An 18631-nucleotide genomic window follows, 5' to 3' on the forward strand; every position below is an offset into this window, starting at 1 on the left:
TCACATAATTGCATGTGTGTCTAGTTAACACGATCACTCCTGCTTAGGGAAACATTTGAAAGCGTTCCAGCACTTCCCCTCCCTCCCTGCTTTCTCTCGTCCAGAAACGGCACAGCAGGACCCCTGTCTGAGGGCTCAGCCGCGCCTAAACCCAGCCTGAGAGTTTTACAACAAAAGACAACAAGTTGGAGAGTGTTTTTCTGCGCAGTTACACGGGAATTCAACCCGGGACGGGAGGAGAACAAAGGGGAGGGACGGTCTGAGCTGATGGACTCGGAGATGAGATAGCGCTCATACCCTGCCCCAGCTCCCCATCCATCTTCTTCTTCTTCCTCTCGGTTGATCGGACGGTTGCTTGTCTTACCGGATGATGTGACAGTTTTATGACAATCTGGGCAGGGATTTTCACCACGTGATCATACTGTTTAGTTACCAGCCCACGGTGATATCCGACAACCCGGGTTTAGGTGAGGGGGGCTCGGCTCAGCGGGACCGTGGCGAAGCGCTCAATTCCCCGGCTTTCGTGAGCAGTGGTAAGTGCCTCAACTGACCTCCCGGCGCTGTTGAAGAGAAGGTACTTGATTACTTTAGAAAGTAACCCCATGATATAACCGCTATACATCCAAGTGACGCTTTGAGGTCGTCTCACCTTCTTAAATGAGCTGAATTAACTCTGTGAGTAAAAAATAACCACGAAAAAACCCATTTACATAACTGTACAGATACAGAGGCTGATGTGTGATCATTTTGTATGTTTTGGTTTATTTTAAAGGATGTTTAAAATTTTGGGAGGCTAAATTTAAATGTAACGCATGAATGCTAAGTTAATTCAAATTCAGATTTAATGGTCTCAACTATTTGGGAAAACAGATTTTAGCTGTATCACATGTCTTCCCTTATAATTGTATATGAAACACTGATATATTATTGTAACGCTTTCCAGACTTTCGGCTGAAACCTCGCTCTCTTCTTTTTTAAGCTAAAACCCAGAGTCTGGAGTCCGTCAAAGCAGGACATTATAAACATATATATTTATTTTATTAAAAACATTTCGTCGGTCTCACAGCCCACCACAGCAGCCTCTTGTAGGCTCTCTGTCTCCAGAATTGATCCTTTAGAGTCGCAGACATATTGAAGTGCTAAAAAGCCTGTAAAACAGTGGATGTGGGTGACCACATCCAGACACTTTTAATATGCACCAGGAGAAAACGATTTTGTAGCTTGTAAATGACGTTAATGGCTGAGGCATTTTTAAAGAAGAGAGCGAAACAGAGGAGAGCTTTGCCTCCCACTCCCATTGTATCCCCTCTATTCTCTGACACTATAAACCCATTTTAACGTCCTCACTGCACACGTTCAACAAGTTTTTATCCAATCAAATGCACCAAACCCGGTAAGAAGAAGCAATCTGACTGATGCACAAGGACGTGTGGGTTGTAAGATGCTATAGGCACCAGGAAGTTGTCAATCCACATGAGCAGGGACATGCAAAGTTCAGATTTCACACCGACTGAAAACTGGCGCTATGTGACCTGCAGGCAACAGATGGCGTGACGAGACTTTGCCTTTCACAGAGTTAACAGAGCGGCGGCGTGTTGTGGTTTTCTGCTCCTTTAGGTGCAGTCATGTGGGAGAGGATTCAGATTTGCTGCGCACTGTTTGCACTGTATTCAGCGGCACCGCCTGCACACATCAACCGCCTGGCGCTGTTCCCTGACAAGAGCGCCTGGTGCGAAGCCAAGAACATCACACAGATAGTCGGGCACACGGGATGTCAGCCTCGCTCTATTCAAAACAGGTCAGGATGAAGGCCCTCTCTGTCCGATTATCTCTCAGTGCAGCTGAAAACAAATAAAGGAGAAATGCCTTGATATCATTAGGTTACGCTATCAAGAGTCATGCCTCATTCAGTTTGTAGGGCACATTATTTAATCGGCAATCACTAAATATGTCTTTGTTCTTAGCCAAAAAGTTTCTTTAAAAAGACTGTGGTGCTCAAACGAGCTCCAGCAGAGTGCGCGTCTGCTAAAAGCCAAATAAAAAGTTTGTCTCAGTCCATATTTATTAAATCTGTGTGCATGACTAGACGGCTGCATTCAGAGAGGAAGCTAATGACAAGATGTTCTTTGGAAGAGGTAGTCATGCACAAGCCTGGAGTTGTTCATATTTTTTTAACGGAACTAAAACCAAAATTATGTGTGCAAAACCTTTAGGTAATTGACTTTTTTTTAAAAAGCAAACTACAAAGAGCAAAACAGCTAGCGTGATAGTAGAAAACACGTTTATCTATGCAAAAGATCCCTGATCTGAGGTCGGGAGGACAGACCCAGAGTCATGGGGTTAAAAGCTTGCGCCCACATAAATGACGTCACATCTGTGTCAAATCCAGCGTGGATCAATCCGCTGCGGCGACCCCTGGGAAATAAGGGAGCAGCCAAAACATCCTCTTACTACAGTTATTTTGTGTAGTTGCAAAACTAAATAAAATGGAACCAGAGATAACTCAGGACGTGTGTACACTCTGAGTCATCTTCACAAAGAGTTGTGTTTGTGTGCTGAACGTGTAAATGTTGCCCCTGACAAACAGCGTCCATAGTTTCACATTTAAAAATACGAAACCCACCTCTGAAAGTAGCTCAAGTTTAGTAAAACTAAACTAAACTAAACTAAACTAAACACACAGTCTGGAAACTAACTGAAACTAAACAAGCAAAAACTTTAAACATATAGAAATAAATAGAGCCTGACCGATACCGATATCCAGAATATCAGCCGATATTTTTCTCCTTCCAGACACACGGATATGCCTAACATTTGTCACATGTAGTTATTTGCTCTTCCCGATTCTGCTCTGATCAGCTGATTGTTGTTTGTGGCATTTCAAACATGTTGCCAACAGGGAAGTTGCAGAGTGCCCTCTGGTAGACAAGCAATGCCGACATTCTGTATTTTTATAAACGCAAATATCGATAGATGCGCAAATGGCTAATCTCAGTCTATAATGCTGTCTCATTGATAAATAGTACCAGCCCTGGAAATAAAAACTAACTAAATAAAGAAACAACAAAATTGCAATAACTGTGACGCAGGACCTTTGGTTCTTGCCTAAAACATAAATCTAACAAATGTAACTGACCACCACACAGTGTTTATGCCACAGCCCAAAATTAACAGTATTGTTAATCACTCAAAAGCGATTTTTTTTATGTTTCTGTAATGTTTATTCACCAGCATGCAGAGGCATGTTAATAAAAATGAAATTTTTAATGCTGAAATATAATTATAGTTGTTATACATAAACTTTTTAAAATTAAGATTAAGATGTCAAACTACAGTTATTTACTTGTAATCTGTAAACTCTGTTGCTAACCTCGCCCTCACCCCCTGTCAGCACCGGCAGGGGTTTATATAACCATAGAGAAAACAACAGTGTGAATAATAAAACAAGCATAAAAACAACAACAACAACAAAACAGCATCCCTCGTGGCAAAGTAAATGTGTTTGGCACAACAAAGGATCCAGACCATAAATGTGTTATCTAAAACAGCTGGATAGGGCAGGTTTTAAAAAAGAAAGATGTTTTTGACAGATTTCAGGTGAAGTCATTAAATAATATTATATATATATATATATATATATATATATATATATATATATATATATATATATATATATATATATATATATATATATATATATATATATATATATATATATATATATATATAAAAATCCCAAAAAATCCCAAAAGTTCCTGAAGCAATTGTCAGACAAACAGGAGTACACAGTGTTTTTATTGTGAACTATTTACTGTACTTTTCTGTACAAAAGATTTTCTGAGGCCAGGCGACAGCTAACTGTTCTTTATACCTTCAGGCTGCATGACTGAGAAAGCTGGTCAAAGATACATTGTTATTCCTATAAAGCTCTCTCAGTAAAACTTGATATGCATTCCTTCCTGTATTTGTTTGAACAGTATTGTAGAAAAACACGTTTTCCCATCACCTTTATCCTGGCTTTCACTTGAAATCACAACTTGGCTGGTAATTCCCATTTACGCATTACACGTCTCTGTGATTTGCCTCAAGGCTACCAGGCATCCTCAGACTTGGTAAATCAGTTCACATTTCAGGCTCTTTTTTTGGTGAAATTATTACTTCTTACTCTTGCTCGGCATGAACGCTGCATCTGTGTAGTTGAATGAGAAATAATAAACCCTCTCCTCTTTCTTGCAGAGCTTGTCTGGGTCAGTGTTTCAGTTACAGTGTCCCCAACACATTTCCACAGTCAACCGAGTCTCTGGTCCACTGTGACTCCTGCATGCCTGCCCAGACACAGTGGGAAGTGGTAAGAGTTATTGGACATTAGTCAGTTAGCAACCCCACACCAACAGTGAAAGCACGCTGTCCTCACCAGCAAAGCAAAAAAGCAGAAGATCTCGAAAAGGAGATCAGAATAGATCATAGTTACTTTTGTCTGACGTGAACCTTTAGCCTGTGTTTTAGATTATTTTAAGGTTCTTTGTCCCTTGTAACCAGAAGGAATCCACTCTTAGAAAAACAAAGGCTTTGTGGTGAGATGTATGTAGTTTGGAAGGCTGCCAGGTAGGCTCGGTGGATGGGACCGCAGGTGAGGTCACCTCATGTTTCAGTGGAAAGATATTGTACCTTGGAGCAGACAGTCGTTACCAGATAGTTTAATTAATTTCTGCACGTTTTTTTGTTTCACAAGACAAGACGGGGGAAAAAGTGCCTTCACGCTCACACCTTACAGTTAATTATCTGAAAATGGACGTCTGCGCCTGCGGTTGTGATTGTTGTTTCAGGACTTTAAACAGAATTCAGTTTGAGGCAAAACAAAGTCAGCTCTCATGAAAGTGGATACTGCTCCCCGCTGCTTTGGCTCTTGATAAAATTGCTGAATGATCATTTTCATTGGATAATAGAAACAGTGAGGGGGAAGTTGCGTGAGGTCTGGAGAACTGGCTGAGCTTGTGTAACTCTTGGGTTTACGGAGGGGGGTTGTGTATTTTTCTGTTTATTTGATTTTCCGGCTTTTCCCAGTATTTCTTTATTCCATCGAGTGTCATAAACTTTGTATGAAAACACAGATCCAGCAAAACAAAAACAAAACTATGAACCAAGAGTCTGGTTAGTGGGACCAAAGACACATTAACGCATTCACAGGAGTCCATCTTATAATAAGCATGTTAAATAGGAGGTGATGGAGGGAAAACTATAAGAAAATACTCTTGTTTAAACATAAAATATATTATCACACCTTGAGATTATTCAAAATAACAGCTTAACTTAAATACTATACAAATCAATGCAAGGAAACAATAAATATTTCATCTTTCTGCTGAGTTACTTTCAATTCTCAACTCACTCTTTACGCATGCATGTGTGCAACTTTGTGTTGGCACAGGTGACGCTGGATTGTCCGGGCAGCGAAGACTCTCCCCGGGTGGATAAGCTGGTGGAGAGGATCTTCCGCTGCAGCTGTCAGTCGTGCAGTAAGGAAGGTGTCCAGGAGGGGGCGGTGATGCAGCTGTATCCAGCAGACAACAGCCTGGATCCTGTCCCGTCTTTATCAGACAGCGGGGTTCAGTCTGACCCCCTGCCCCACACAGACACGCACTCCTACAAGCATGCTCAACTACACACAGACCATCACTCACTACCACACACATCAGACGGGGGGTAGGTCTGTAATCTTGTCGCTCACTCCAGGGGACTTTACCGCCCTCCCCACTCTCCCCCGACACTGCATCCTCTGTACCAAGCTGTAGTATTTTAAAGGCACTTTGAAGATATGACTTCACTTTGTGTTAAAGCGTTTCTCTAAAGGCACACACACACACACACACACACACACACACACACACACACACACACACACACACACACACACTCACAGAGTCATGTTATCAGACGGTGTGTATGAACTCGTCCAAACACAAAAGCCTGTGCACTCTTTTGTTTGTTGATTAGCACATTCATGTGTGTGTTTGTGCATCCAAACATGACTATAGTCTGTTAATAAGCTGCAGTCTTTTAATCTGCTTCAAATGCATTAAAGTCAGTTGAGATAACTCTCTTTAGTTGTCGTGTTTATCTGAAAGCTTTCCTGCTGCTCTGTCACTTTTGTTTTTTATTTTTTCAATGTCACAAGAAATAAAACTGAAAGCGCTTTGTTTGTGTTGGCTCAAAGACCCACTTTCAGCTTCCTGTCAGGGACTACAAAGATGAAGCTGGGACTCTATTATGTGGTTGTTGTGTGACTCTTGGCCATGGCCACATGGTCTTGTTTTATTGTGACCAACAAAAATGTAGCCATGTCAGACTTTTAATCGATGCTGGTGCCACTTACTGGAGCAAAGAAGAGCTGCAGGATGAGACCCTCCTGCTTGTTGGCCTAAATCTGATCTCAGTGCCACAGAGGAACTTTTCCCTGCACATTTACTCAATTATCTACTTTATTTATGGTGCTGCATTTAAGGGATGTGGTCATGTTTTTCCAGTCATCTTTAAAAAAAATTCTGATATGTCAGTTTTACGTTTATGGAGTTTTCATTGAAGTTATTTGGCAATGAAAGATAATTTTTTGAGGGTTCTTTATTCAATACCACTTTATAATTCTGATCCACTACATTTATTTCAGAATTTTAGTTTCTAAAAAAAAATACGATTTTGTATTCAGAACAGATCAAAAACTTCAGATTAGTTGTTAAATATAGTTGTGCTCCGACGTTTATATACACTCATCATGGGCGTTAATGTCATGGTAATTCTGGGCATTCTTTGAACTGCTGTTTCTCCAGGGTGGAACGATTGTGCAGCACACATCCTTCGTGACTTAAAAAAAAGAACTGGGGGCACAAGTTTTAATTTTCTATAATCCGCACAGGGTCAAAAGTATACATGCATCCCCACTAATATTTGGTTTTTAGTTGGGACACATTTGATAGCCATTAACAAGAATCGGCAGACTTCATTTAAACTCACTGGTTTCTGAAGATCTAAGAATTAGATTTGTAGCTTTACAAAAGTTGGGAAGGTCTCTTTATGGTCAGACTATAGTTGAGCTATTTATACAGATAGATATGATGGGAGGAATAAAGATGAGGCATTCAAACGTAATAACACTGTACCAGCTATCAAGCATGGTGGTGGTAGCATCATGCTCTGGGGCTGTTTTGGTGCCAGTGATATTGGTACATTGCACAAACTTGTGCTCAACTTGTATTTTTTAAGCCATTAAAGATACATGTTGTACAAATATATACACATTTATCTATATATTACTAGTCCTATGTGTATATATGTGTAGATTAGTAGGCAGCATTAATTAAATATCCCAATTTTATTATGACAGAAGAAAATACAAACTCCACACAGATTCAAGCCCAGGACCCATTTCCTGTCAGAGCACTGCACTAACCACTGAGCACCATTCTGCACTTGTATAGTTTTTCTTCAGTAACATTTTATACAGGATTTTACATGTAATAGAGTACACAGTGTGCTTGCACGGCTTCTTAAATAAAGGCTTTGACTATCTATTTCATCACTGCTATCAGCGAAATGATCCTTTTCTCTGTGACTGCAAAGTAAGGAATGGGGTAGAAAAACCACAATCCCCATTCTGGCCAGGTAATGCAGAGTACGTATCTGACACAAAGTCTTTCAGTACAAATTCTGTCTGTGAGTAACTTGCTAAAATGCAGTGATGTGGTGCAGTTAGTTTGAAGAAAATGCTGATGTTGTTTAATATATACACAAGAAACATGCAGGTCTGTTCTGCGCTTTGTTCAGAAAGTTCACAGGTGCTCCAGCAGATGTCAGCAGATGTCACAGGTAGAATCCAGAGAGACGACATTTATCGTGCACTTTACTTACAAAATCTTCCTCCACACCATCTGCAGCGTCTCTCCACTGCTTCATCAATCAATCTTTCATCTCCATTTCTATGTCCAGGCAATGTCTTTTCTCAGCTCAGTTTCATATCCTCCTATCTTTTTCGCTTGTTCGGTGTAATTAAATTTGAGCAGCGAAAGGTTGACTGTCTGTCTGTGCTGGAAAACAAATCGATCATCTTCTTATCTGCAGCCACACAGCTGACAATGTTCTGAGGACTGCAGAGGGAGAAACTCGCAGGGATATTTGTGGACGTATCACAGCCTTCTTTCCCCCCATTCAGCTTTAAATGTGTTCTGTTTTCAAGCTCATATACAAAGCAAAGGCAAACACTTCTCTTATGTAATAAGCTCTTAACTGTTCTTTTATTGTATGCATTTTCTGACCTTGTTTAGCTGCACTGGATGACTGGAGCTTCTTTTTTTTGCCTGTAGAGGATGTGTAGGCGTGTCCTCTGGTTGTTTTCAGTTCTATGAATTTAAGCTCACCCTAATCTGATTTTCCTGAGATTTTATCTGATTATCTGACAAGACTGGCTTACATTCACTTCTATAAACTACAGCAAAGGTCACTTGATTGGACAGACACCAAGATAAACAGGTCTGGGCTGTGAGTAGCCAATGATGTAGTACAACTGTTTAAAAACTGATAAAAATACATGGTGCTACCACTGTCCACTCTCTTTATTAGATATTAGCTATCATTTACAAATGTAATAATGAAGAACATAAACAACACAAAGACTTTATTTAAAGATGTAGATGATTTGTTTGAAAGAAACAACTCTGACTTCTGACACTGACCACACCCTGGAGCACATTTCTGCATCACAGAGAGAAAAAAAGTGGTCTGTGAGCATGAAAACTGACGTATCTGTGGTCTAAATATATCTTTTAATTATGCTGTTTTAAGCTTGCAAATATAGTAAACACATATATTTCTGTAAATACTCAGACAATTTATTAGGTATAGCTTGCTAGTGCCGTGCTGACCTCTCTTTTGTCTTCAGAGCTGATTTAGTTCCTCATGGCACAGATTCATGAGTACAGGGAACTCAGTAACATGTTGACCAAACCAGGTCAACATGTTACTGAGTTTTGCGATATGGTGCATTATCCTGCTGGAAGCAGTGACCGGAAGATGAGTACACTGTGGTTATAAAAGTGTGAACATGGTCAGGAACAAAACTTAGGTAGGCTGTGTTAGTACTAAGGGACCCAAAGTGTGCCAAAAAATACCCACGAACATCATTATACCCCCACCAGACTGAACAATGATAAAAGCCAGGAGGGATCCATGCTTTCATGCCATTAACTCTAAATCCTGACCCTACAATCCGAGTGTTGCAGCAGAAATTGAGGCTCATCATATGATCACAGAATTTGGTGAGCCTGTGTGAATTGTAACCTCAGTCTTCTGCTGTTGTAGCCCATCAGCTTGAAGGTTTGACATGTTGTGCATTCAGACTTGCTCTTTTGCTCACCTTGGTTGTAATAAGCTGTTATTTGAATTACAGTCTCATCATTCTCTTCCGACCTCTGGCATCAACATGAGATTTTATGTGGGTGAAAATCTCATCTTTGTTATTTGTCATTTTGACGGTCAGCTTGGACCTCAGCAGGTCGTCTTAACCATGTCTACATGCCCAAATGCCCTGAGTTGTTGCATTGTGATTGACTGATTGGATATTTGTGTAAATAGGCTGTTAAATACATTGTACCTCATGAAGTGTCCCGTCAGTGTATGTGTTCGCCATTTATGGAGGTTTTCTCATTTGTAACTAATGGCTTAAGTAACGGCTTTGTATGTGAGATATGCAATCTTTTCATAGTTTCTATCCTGAAAAATAAAAACTCAAGTAAAGTACATATATCTAAAAATTCTACTTGAGTACAGTAACAAAGTAGTACTCTGTTACTTCCCACCTCTGATCTTAAGGTAAACTCAAACTGTTCAGTATCTGCGCTTTGCCTGTTAGGAGTATTTCGAGATGTAAAGAAATGATCGCTCAGCCTTTGGTAAGTAAAGCTTATAAACATCAAACATCACTAAATGTTTTGGATCAAATTTTCTGCATCAACAGTGCATCGCTGAGACGAATGTAAATCACAAAGCAGATGAAAAGAGAACGATTTTCCACAAACTGGCAACTAAGTATGAGCAACTAATGTTTAAATAGTAGATCACGTTTTTAAGTGAAACTTTATAGAGAAAATGTAGCAACAGCGGTGACGTGTAACCATGACACCATCCTCCTCCTCCTCTGTGGCCCTCCCTGTTCACTTTACTTTGTCGTTGATAAAGGGGTCTTGTGACACACTGGCCCCCCCCCCCCCCCCCCCCCCCCTACTATACAAACACTTAGGAAAAATAGTCCAAGCTGTCAAGCAACCGCGTGAGCGCGCACTTTAACATTGGAGAGCGCGCTCCGGAGTCGCTCGCTTCCGCGGGCGCACAGAGGATCCCGAGAGCGCAGCAGCATCACTTGAGTCCGACTCACAGGTGCTCCTCTGCCGCTGCTCTGCTCTTGAACTGGCACCTGCCGTTATATTTGCTCGGAAACTAAAAGTTCAGAGTCGATTGCTGGGAGAGAATTTTCTCAAACACACAGGGATTACCGCGGTTTACAGCTACATCAAGGTAAGAAAAAATAATTCTGCTTGTTTAGTGCGTGTGATTAGAAGAAAAACCAGTGTGAAGCTAAAATAAAAAATAAAAATGATTTTAGTGGAGTCAATAAAACTGAGAGGGAGCAGAACATACCAGTGGCTGACAAATTAAAGGAAAACTGAAAGTCTTGGTAAGGTGTTGGGTCATGAGAACTGCTGCGGTGCACATTAGCATTGATTGGTGGAGGAAGCATGGACACCATATTAACCAAAACACCAAAAGATGTGTTTTGGATAATATGGTGTCCATGCTTCCTCTACCAACACTGGCTTACAAATCTGTCCAGAGTCACCCATATCGGTTCATTTGTATTGAGATGCGGTGACTGTAAGGTCACATGGGTCAAATCATTTTCTTACTCATCAAACCAGTCAGTGAGCCCTGGTGCCCTGTGGATGAGGGGCATTTTCCTCCTGGAGGAGTGTGTAATCATTTAAACGTTGGTACAGAGGGATACAAGTAGACAAAAACAATTTGCATCCACAGCAAAACAGACTCTGTTTAAGGGTCTTTTATTTTCCTCTAATTTGCCACCTACATGGATGTCCATATGTGGTTTGTGCCTCTAGCTCAGCAGCAGGTCGTTTAAGCTTTAAGGATTTAGTCATTCAAGTAAAAAAAGAAATGTATTTCTTTTTGGCTTTAGTGACAAAGACGTGATCGAAGAGATCGACCAGACGAGTGACGGGAAGATACTGAAAAAGTGTGGATACAGTATGTGTGTGTAGGTGAAGTCAATATAGGCTTTAAGTTCCCATTTCCATGGTCTGATGGGCTATTGGCTGGTTGAATGGAAAAGGAAAAGGAGGCAATTCAGGGACAGAGCTCTGTTTGCACCTCAATTATTTAATTTAAGTTTCAAAATTCAGCAGGCATGCATATATAATTACAGCATTCAGCCTGGAGAGGATACTTTAGCTACGTATGGTTGTTTGAGTCAACATAATAGTGGTGATAAATAAAAAGAAATGGACTGGTTAAAACATGCAGATATTGTCCATGAATGTAAAATAGGCTCAGTTTAAATAGCCACAGTAATGATGTGCAAGATTTTTTTTTTTTTAAAAAAGGACTCCTGCAGCACAGCGTCATTCCGTAGCTCGTAAAGTAAAACATTAACTCGATCAGACGCTGTCTCACAGGATGTGCGGTATGGACGTGGACCTGGACGACGGCGGTTCTGCCGAGGAGGAGAAAGAGGAAGATTTCTGGATCGGAGAGGGCGTGAAGATGCTTCCCCCGCCTGTGGCTCACAGCGGGGGCAGCGCTTGGGGCAGCCGTAGGGGAAGGTGTGGCTGCGTGGCCTGCGGGGCGGCTCTCATCCTCTGGAACCTGTGCGTGGTCTTAGCCAGCGCTCTGCTCCTGGCTGTGGTCTTCTCTGTGGTGCTCCTGCCTGCAGGGCTGCTGCTGTATGCTGGTTTCCTCTGCCACTCCAGGGTAAGCTGTAAAAATCTGTAGCAGAGAGTGCCATTTATCACCACATGTTAGATTGCAAAGTCTTATCTGAGTTAGTCATGCCTGCGGATGAAATTTCAGAGAATACTTAGCAAAAGTTGATAGAGACACAGGGCCAAAGGGTTAAAACTATAACGTTGGACACAGGATGCTGTTTAGTGGTGTTGGGAATCACAATGGGCCCCATCGGGCAGCACTTTAACAATGCAAGATAATGGAAATTTAGATAGCCAAGTTATGCACTGAATTTTTTATTTTTACACCCCTTCAACACAGATTATGTCCCCCAACAGTCCTTTTATACTGTAAGAGTTTCCTCTCTCTCTCTATCTTGCCAAGTAGACTGAGGGAACCATCTGTCACACTGCAAACACACACGCACATGCACACACACACTAAACGAACTGGAACAACTGCTTCTGTATAACTTGTACACTGTCCTGATTTACTGGACACAGACGCAGGCACAGTAAACAGTCTGCTTTCTGTAACTGTATGTTTGGAAGAGTTCATTCATTTTCAAGGGGACTTGTTATGCTCATTTCCAGCTCCATGTTTCTATTCTCGGGCTCTATCAGACCTTGCATAATCCTTGTTTATCTGGTACAGGACATTAGGGCAGTCCCTCAGTCTATCCTCTGTCTAAAACAAGCTGTTTTAGCTCAATTTCTCCATCCTCTAAGCTGACTTTCTTCTGACCGGTCTACCTCATGAACAAAAGGTTTGCACAGAACTGGTAGCCTTAGATGACATCACACAGAGCCAAGAGTAGAAAAAAAACCCAAGCTTCTGTTTCACAGGGATCAGTTGTTCATACGCTGACGTCTCTATTGGCCATGTTTAATCTGAGTGTCCACAGCACTAACGGTACATATATGACAGACAATAAGGAGAGCCATTATTTTAAGATGTTTATAATTTTGAAGAAACATGCTTACGTGCAGAGATGCAATTACAATATTTTCTGTAGCAAGTAGAATTTAGCAACTAAAGAGGTATTTCCCTTGAGAGACCTTTGAGTCAAAACAGACACCTGATAATTAATCTACAGTGGATTTATTAAGTCATGGCTCCAGATAAATGGTGACGTTGCTCCATTTCTATTAGCTGAATTGATAAGCTGCTGTTTATTAAGTGACAACATTAGTGTTGCGTTTGTTACTTACATCATATCGCCAAACGTATTCCCTCATCTGCCTTCACACGCGTATGAACTTGAATGACATCCAATTCTTAATCCATAAGGTTTAATTTGATGTTGTGCCTTTGCAACTCTAATAGCATCAAACTTTTCCCGGTATGCCTTCCACAGGTTTAGGAGTGTTCATGGGAATTTTTGATTTTTCTTCCAGAAGTACATTTGTGATGTCGGACACAGTTGTTGGAAGAGAAGGCCTGGCTCACAGAGGTGTTCTGTCAGGCTGAGGTCAGGACTCTGTGCAGGCTAGTCAAGTTCTTCCATACTAAACTCGCTCATCCATGTCTTTCTGCACTGGTGCTCAGTCATGTTGGAACAGGAACTGGATATGAAATTGTACAAAATGTCTTGGATTGCTGAAGCTTTAACAGTTCCTGTTGCTGGAACTAAGGGGCCGACCCCAACTCCTAAAAAACAACCCCACACCATAATCCTTCCTCCACCAAACTTTACATTTGGCACAATACTCTCAGACAAGTACTGTTCCCCTTGGAACCAACAAACTCAGACTGACAGATGAAGAAATGTGATTTGTCACTCCAGAGGACACGTCTCCACTGCTCTAGAGTCCAGTGGAGGTATGCTTTAAACCACTGCGTCTGATGCAGCTGCTCGGCCATGGAAACCCATTTAATGAAGTTCTCTACACACTTTTCTTGAGCTGATCTGAAGGCCACATGAAGTTTGTAGGTCTCGGCACACTATGCACCTCAGCATCCGCTGTGATTTTACATGACCTACCACTTCATGGCTGAGTTGCTGTCATTCCCAATCGCTTCCACTTTGTTATAGCAACACTAACAGCTGACTATGGAGTATTTAGTAGTGTGGAAACTTTACAGCTGGACTTGTTGCACAGGCGGCGTCTTATCACAGCACCACGCTGGAAGTCACTGAGCTCCTGAGACCGACCCATTCTTTCACAAATGTTTGTAGAAGCAGACTGCATGCCTAGGCGCTTGATTTTACACACATGTGACCATGAAAGTGATTGTAACACCTAAATTTAATGATTTGGATGGATGAGTGAATACTTTTGGCAATATAGTGTATGTCTGGTGCCTCCACGTTTATAACGCAGGCACAAGAGGCTAGTACTTATCTAAGTGTACAAATGTATTTGGTTAAAAATACATATTTTGTTTGTATTTATGAAGTGAAAAGAAGACAAAAACAGACCCTGCAAAACAAATGTTTCAGGCACACATTTACTTGTAAAGGCTTAGCGCTCTATTAGTGCTCAGGGCTTTAATTTACTTCCTGGCATTTGCAAGGCAGGTGAAGAATTACTAGGAGTTATCAGAGACTCCGACTCTTCAAACCCTGCAGTAACATCTGACAAGCACTTCTGAAGTAAAACTGACAGAGGAGCTGGAAATGACTACTACAAAGCAGCATAGAAACTTCTTTGAAGGCAGGCACAGAAGTCATGCCAACACTTTGAAAAGCAAGAAATGGACGTCTGATGGACGAAAAGATAAACATGAGGGACTGACACAGGCCTCGTGGTGCACCTTTCCATTGGGGAGGGTTGATGCGCACGCAGGGTTAGCATAGGAGAGTCAGCAGAAGAAAAATTGTAACCTGTAAAGCACCTAAAGAAACACAAACAAGTCTGAGTCATTTCAGAGTTAAAACTGAGGTTTTTAGGTTATGAAGAAAAAAACAGGAGATGCAGCTTTTGGAGCATCTTGTTCAAACAGGCGAGTAAATATTCTGCTTCGAGGTTATGCTGCACCAACACAAACAAGCCTTTTTGAGAGAAATATCACAAAATTCATCCTGCAGCCAATCAAGGAAGAAAAACCTAAGTGTAAAGAGGGTTACTTCTCCGAAAGGATGATGATCCAAAATGGAACAATGCACGACTTCATGAAACATCAGCTAAAGTGTTGAGAGTGGCCCTGGACTTCCATGGACCTGACCATCATTGAAAATCTCCGGTGAGATAAAAAGTGATCTGCAAGAGGAGTGGGTGAAAATCCCTGCACAGAGAGCCTCTGTTACCTGGCTGTAATATTTGGCACAGTCTATTATTTTGTCCTATTTCTTTTTAATTAAATAAAACAATTAAGCTAAAATAAGTGTTTGAATCTGTTGCTGCAGGGTTGTATGTACTTCTTTTCATTAAACAACCAACAAGATATCTGCTCAGGGCTGCCCAAATATTTGCATACAAGTCTAAGAGTCAGTTCACAAATCATTTGAGAGAAGGAATCTGCTCTGCCACTGAGTCTTCTTTAACTTCTCTGGAAGTTTAGGCAAGTAAGCCCATGCCATTTGTAAACAATAGGAGGATTATCTGTCATTAAGGTTGGCTCTGGAATCTGGAGAAGGCAAACAGTCAGCCTTCAGGCCAAGTCTTCTTGGCAGCATTTTCTACATGTGTACCTCACACCTTCCCCTCAGAGGTGTTCAGACATATTCTCTGGGTTTGCACAGCAAAACAAACACGGTAACTTGAGTTTGAATGTTGGAGTTTGTCAGCATTTCTGACAGGTGCGGCTCTTCTTGTGTGAGATACACGAAATGCAGTTAAATCAGTAAAGAGCAGTGGACCTGGGCATCGTACCAAGTCAGGCAGGAGAGAGCTACAGTTCGGTCCTTAGCTTACCCGATAGGTCATAAAATCAAAGCCCGGCTGAAGACCCTGGTTGTCTCAGTTAGGAGTGATTTGTGCACAGCCATGTAGGGCACTGCACATGAATTAAAAACATGCAACAAGGGGACACAGAACGAGAATATAATCACGATTAGGCCAGAGTGAATGTCAGAACAGGCCAAGCAATTACAGACAATGTCAGTCAGACTTCTTCCTTTTGTGGCAGCAGAGCACGAAGCGAGGGAAGACAAGACAGTCTGATTTGGTGCCAGCACCAGCTGTGCACAGACACACTGTCAGCACGACAAGGAAGGAAATGTACTCAGTGAAAGCATCACTTTACACTTCGCGGAGGGGTGTGTGCGCTTGCAGGTGTGTATTAAACACCGCTGTTGCTACGGTGCATTTAGAAAAAACAACTTTTAGCTTAGAATCAGAATCACTTGTGCAAAAGAAATAGAAACAATAGTAAAATGAGAGTGACTCTTTACATTTAATATGCCTTAACATGCGATTTAGTCATGAAAGTGTCTCCGCTTGCATTTTTCTAACAGATTTGTGTGAGACAAGTATGTGATGTACACTCACTGGACACTTTATTTCAGCTTGCTAATACTGGGTTGGACCCCCTTTTGCCTGAATAATAATAATAATCGTTGATGATTGCTTCTTGGGGGTATCAATTCAACAAGGTGCTGGAAATGTTCCTCAGATATTTTGCTACATTGCAACATGATAGCATCACACAGTTGCTGCAGAGTTGTTGGCTGTATAACCATGATGTTAATCTCCCCACCACATCACAGAGGTGCCCTGTGCTTCTTTGCAAAACCTCTCAAGCTCCAATCAGGCTGGATGGGTGTGAATTTCAGATCTCTTGACTAAAGTTCAGTTGAGTTCAAACCTAGGCTGTGGCTGAGCCACTCCTTTGTTATCTTGGCCGTGTGCTTAGGATCGTTGTCCTGTTGGAAGATACATTTTTGCCCCATCCAAGGTCCAGAGCTCTCTGAAGCAGGTTATCATTAAGGATGTTCATCTTTCCATCCACCCTGACTAGTTTCCCACTTCGTGTACTCACACTGTACTCTTCCCCACACGCATGCCTTGATACAATCTTGTTTATAGGCCTACAGACCATTCCTTGAACTTCATGCCTTGGTTGGTGCTCTGACGCGCACTGTCAGCTATGGGACCTTATATAGGCAGGTGTGTGTCTTTCCAAATCATGTCCAATCACCTGACTTTACCTGTGAAAAGGCTGTGAATATTTATAAAAATGTACGTGTTATATTTTTATTTTTTCTTTGTAGTACATTTCCAAGAATTTTTCATTTTGTGTTTGTGTGTCAAAATGTGAGGTGAAAAATGAATTAAATCCGTTTTGAAAAAGGCTGTAACACAACAAAAATGTGGAACACATGAAGTGCTGTATGTTTTAAGAAGAAAAACAGTGACATTTACTTTCTTTTCAAATTGAAAAACCATTTAGTAAAAAGTGGTCATCAGATGTGTCTGAATTGTAAGCTCTTGTAACAATGTCACTGCATCCTCACACAGGTGTGAGTTTCAGCTGCTAACTTTGCTGCTAGCTTTGTCTCTCTGCTTTTTGCAAGCTTCTGACTTTTACTATCTGACCACCTGCTGTCCTCCTCCTCCTCTCGCTTGCAGGTGACTGACAGCTCTGAGGTTTACTGACAGCACTGAGCACACTCTTATCTTGCAGAGAGAAAGAGCGAGGCAGGGAGAAACTCTGTCACGCCCCACTGCCCACACAGTCCCACTACTGCACCCTCAGCACACATCCAAACACGCCTCATATTTAATGAATACAAATCCTGCCTATTTGCTTTTTCACAGATGAGATGGAGCTTCTGCTGAAGCCAAAGTGCTCATCACATGTTTTGGAGCACCTCTGTCTCATCTACTCTCCCTCCTGTGTTTGTCCTTGCAGGTCCTTGATGCACCCTCTGCCATCTGCCATTATCTCGATGACAACAGCTGCTCTGCCCTCATCATCCTGGGCTTTGTGATGATGTCTCCGCTCGTGATTGTGGCGGCGGCAGTCTTCTGCGGGCTGCTCCGAAAGTTTCGACTCCTGCTTTTCATTCAGCCAATCAAGCGCGCCTGGTACAGAGGGAGGCTGCTGGACTGGGCGGGCAGCATCCACGCCTGGGTTTGATCACAACAGAGAAGGTGGTGCTGAGGGTCACAGTGATCGGAAAGATTGATTTGTGCAAGACGAACCTGAGGGTTACAGATGTTTTGCAAAAATAGAAACATCATTATAGTCGATAAGACAGTCATACAGCTAATACTTACTTTGTCAATGGTTGTAAAAATGTTTGACATTTTAGAAATATTCGAGTCCTCTTTTCTCCTGTTAGTTTTGGTGAGAAAATCAATATCACCCTCATGTCTGTGTGGTGATATTGAAGCTGCAAAGACCAGATAATTAACTTAGAACGGGATAAAGACTGAAAACTTCGATTCAGGGTGAAACCCAAAACACATACATTAATATAAACCACCTAAAAAGATATTCCAGAGCTTTAGAGGTGACAGTAGGAAGATTAAATTAGCCTTTCCAGCTAGATGTTGCTGGGATTTGTGCTTATCAAACAGCCATCTGCCTTCAGCCTCCTCTTTGAGAGTGCAGTCACCTCTCACTGATCTCTCAGACAGAATACAAAAGTGTAACTTCTAAAATGTCAAACTGTTCTTTCAAGACCAAGACCTGTGTTATTGTGTCACATATTTCTTTTTATTCATTTGGCTACTCGCGGCCC

General features: G+C 41.6%; 2 protein-coding genes across 2 annotated transcripts; both read left to right on the forward strand.

The window, feature by feature from the left end:
- The first annotated feature begins 121 nt into the window (after window positions 1-121).
- nbl1 (NBL1, DAN family BMP antagonist) lies at window positions 122-6201 on the forward strand. The gene is made up of 4 exons (XM_080892128.1): window positions 122-533; window positions 1618-1798; window positions 4237-4348; window positions 5429-6201. The coding sequence occupies exons 2-4, from the start codon at window positions 1626-1628 to the stop codon at window positions 5705-5707; spliced, it is 564 nt and encodes a 187-aa protein (XP_080748254.1). The 5' UTR covers window positions 122-533; window positions 1618-1625; the 3' UTR covers window positions 5708-6201.
- Window positions 6202-10509: 4308 nt separating this feature from the next.
- tmem88bl (transmembrane protein 88b-like) lies at window positions 10510-18211 on the forward strand. The gene is made up of 3 exons (XM_080892137.1): window positions 10510-10560; window positions 11733-12027; window positions 17797-18211. Exons 2-3 carry the CDS (start codon window positions 11734-11736, stop codon window positions 18022-18024), a joined length of 522 nt encoding a protein of 173 aa, XP_080748263.1. The 5' UTR covers window positions 10510-10560; window position 11733; the 3' UTR covers window positions 18025-18211.
- The last annotated feature ends 420 nt before the right edge of the window (window positions 18212-18631 follow it).

The sequence above is a fragment of the Rhamphochromis sp. 'chilingali' genome, assembly GCF_963969265.1.
Source record: "Rhamphochromis sp. 'chilingali' genome assembly, chromosome: 9".
Taxonomy (NCBI): Eukaryota; Metazoa; Chordata; class Actinopteri; order Cichliformes; family Cichlidae; genus Rhamphochromis; species Rhamphochromis sp. 'chilingali'.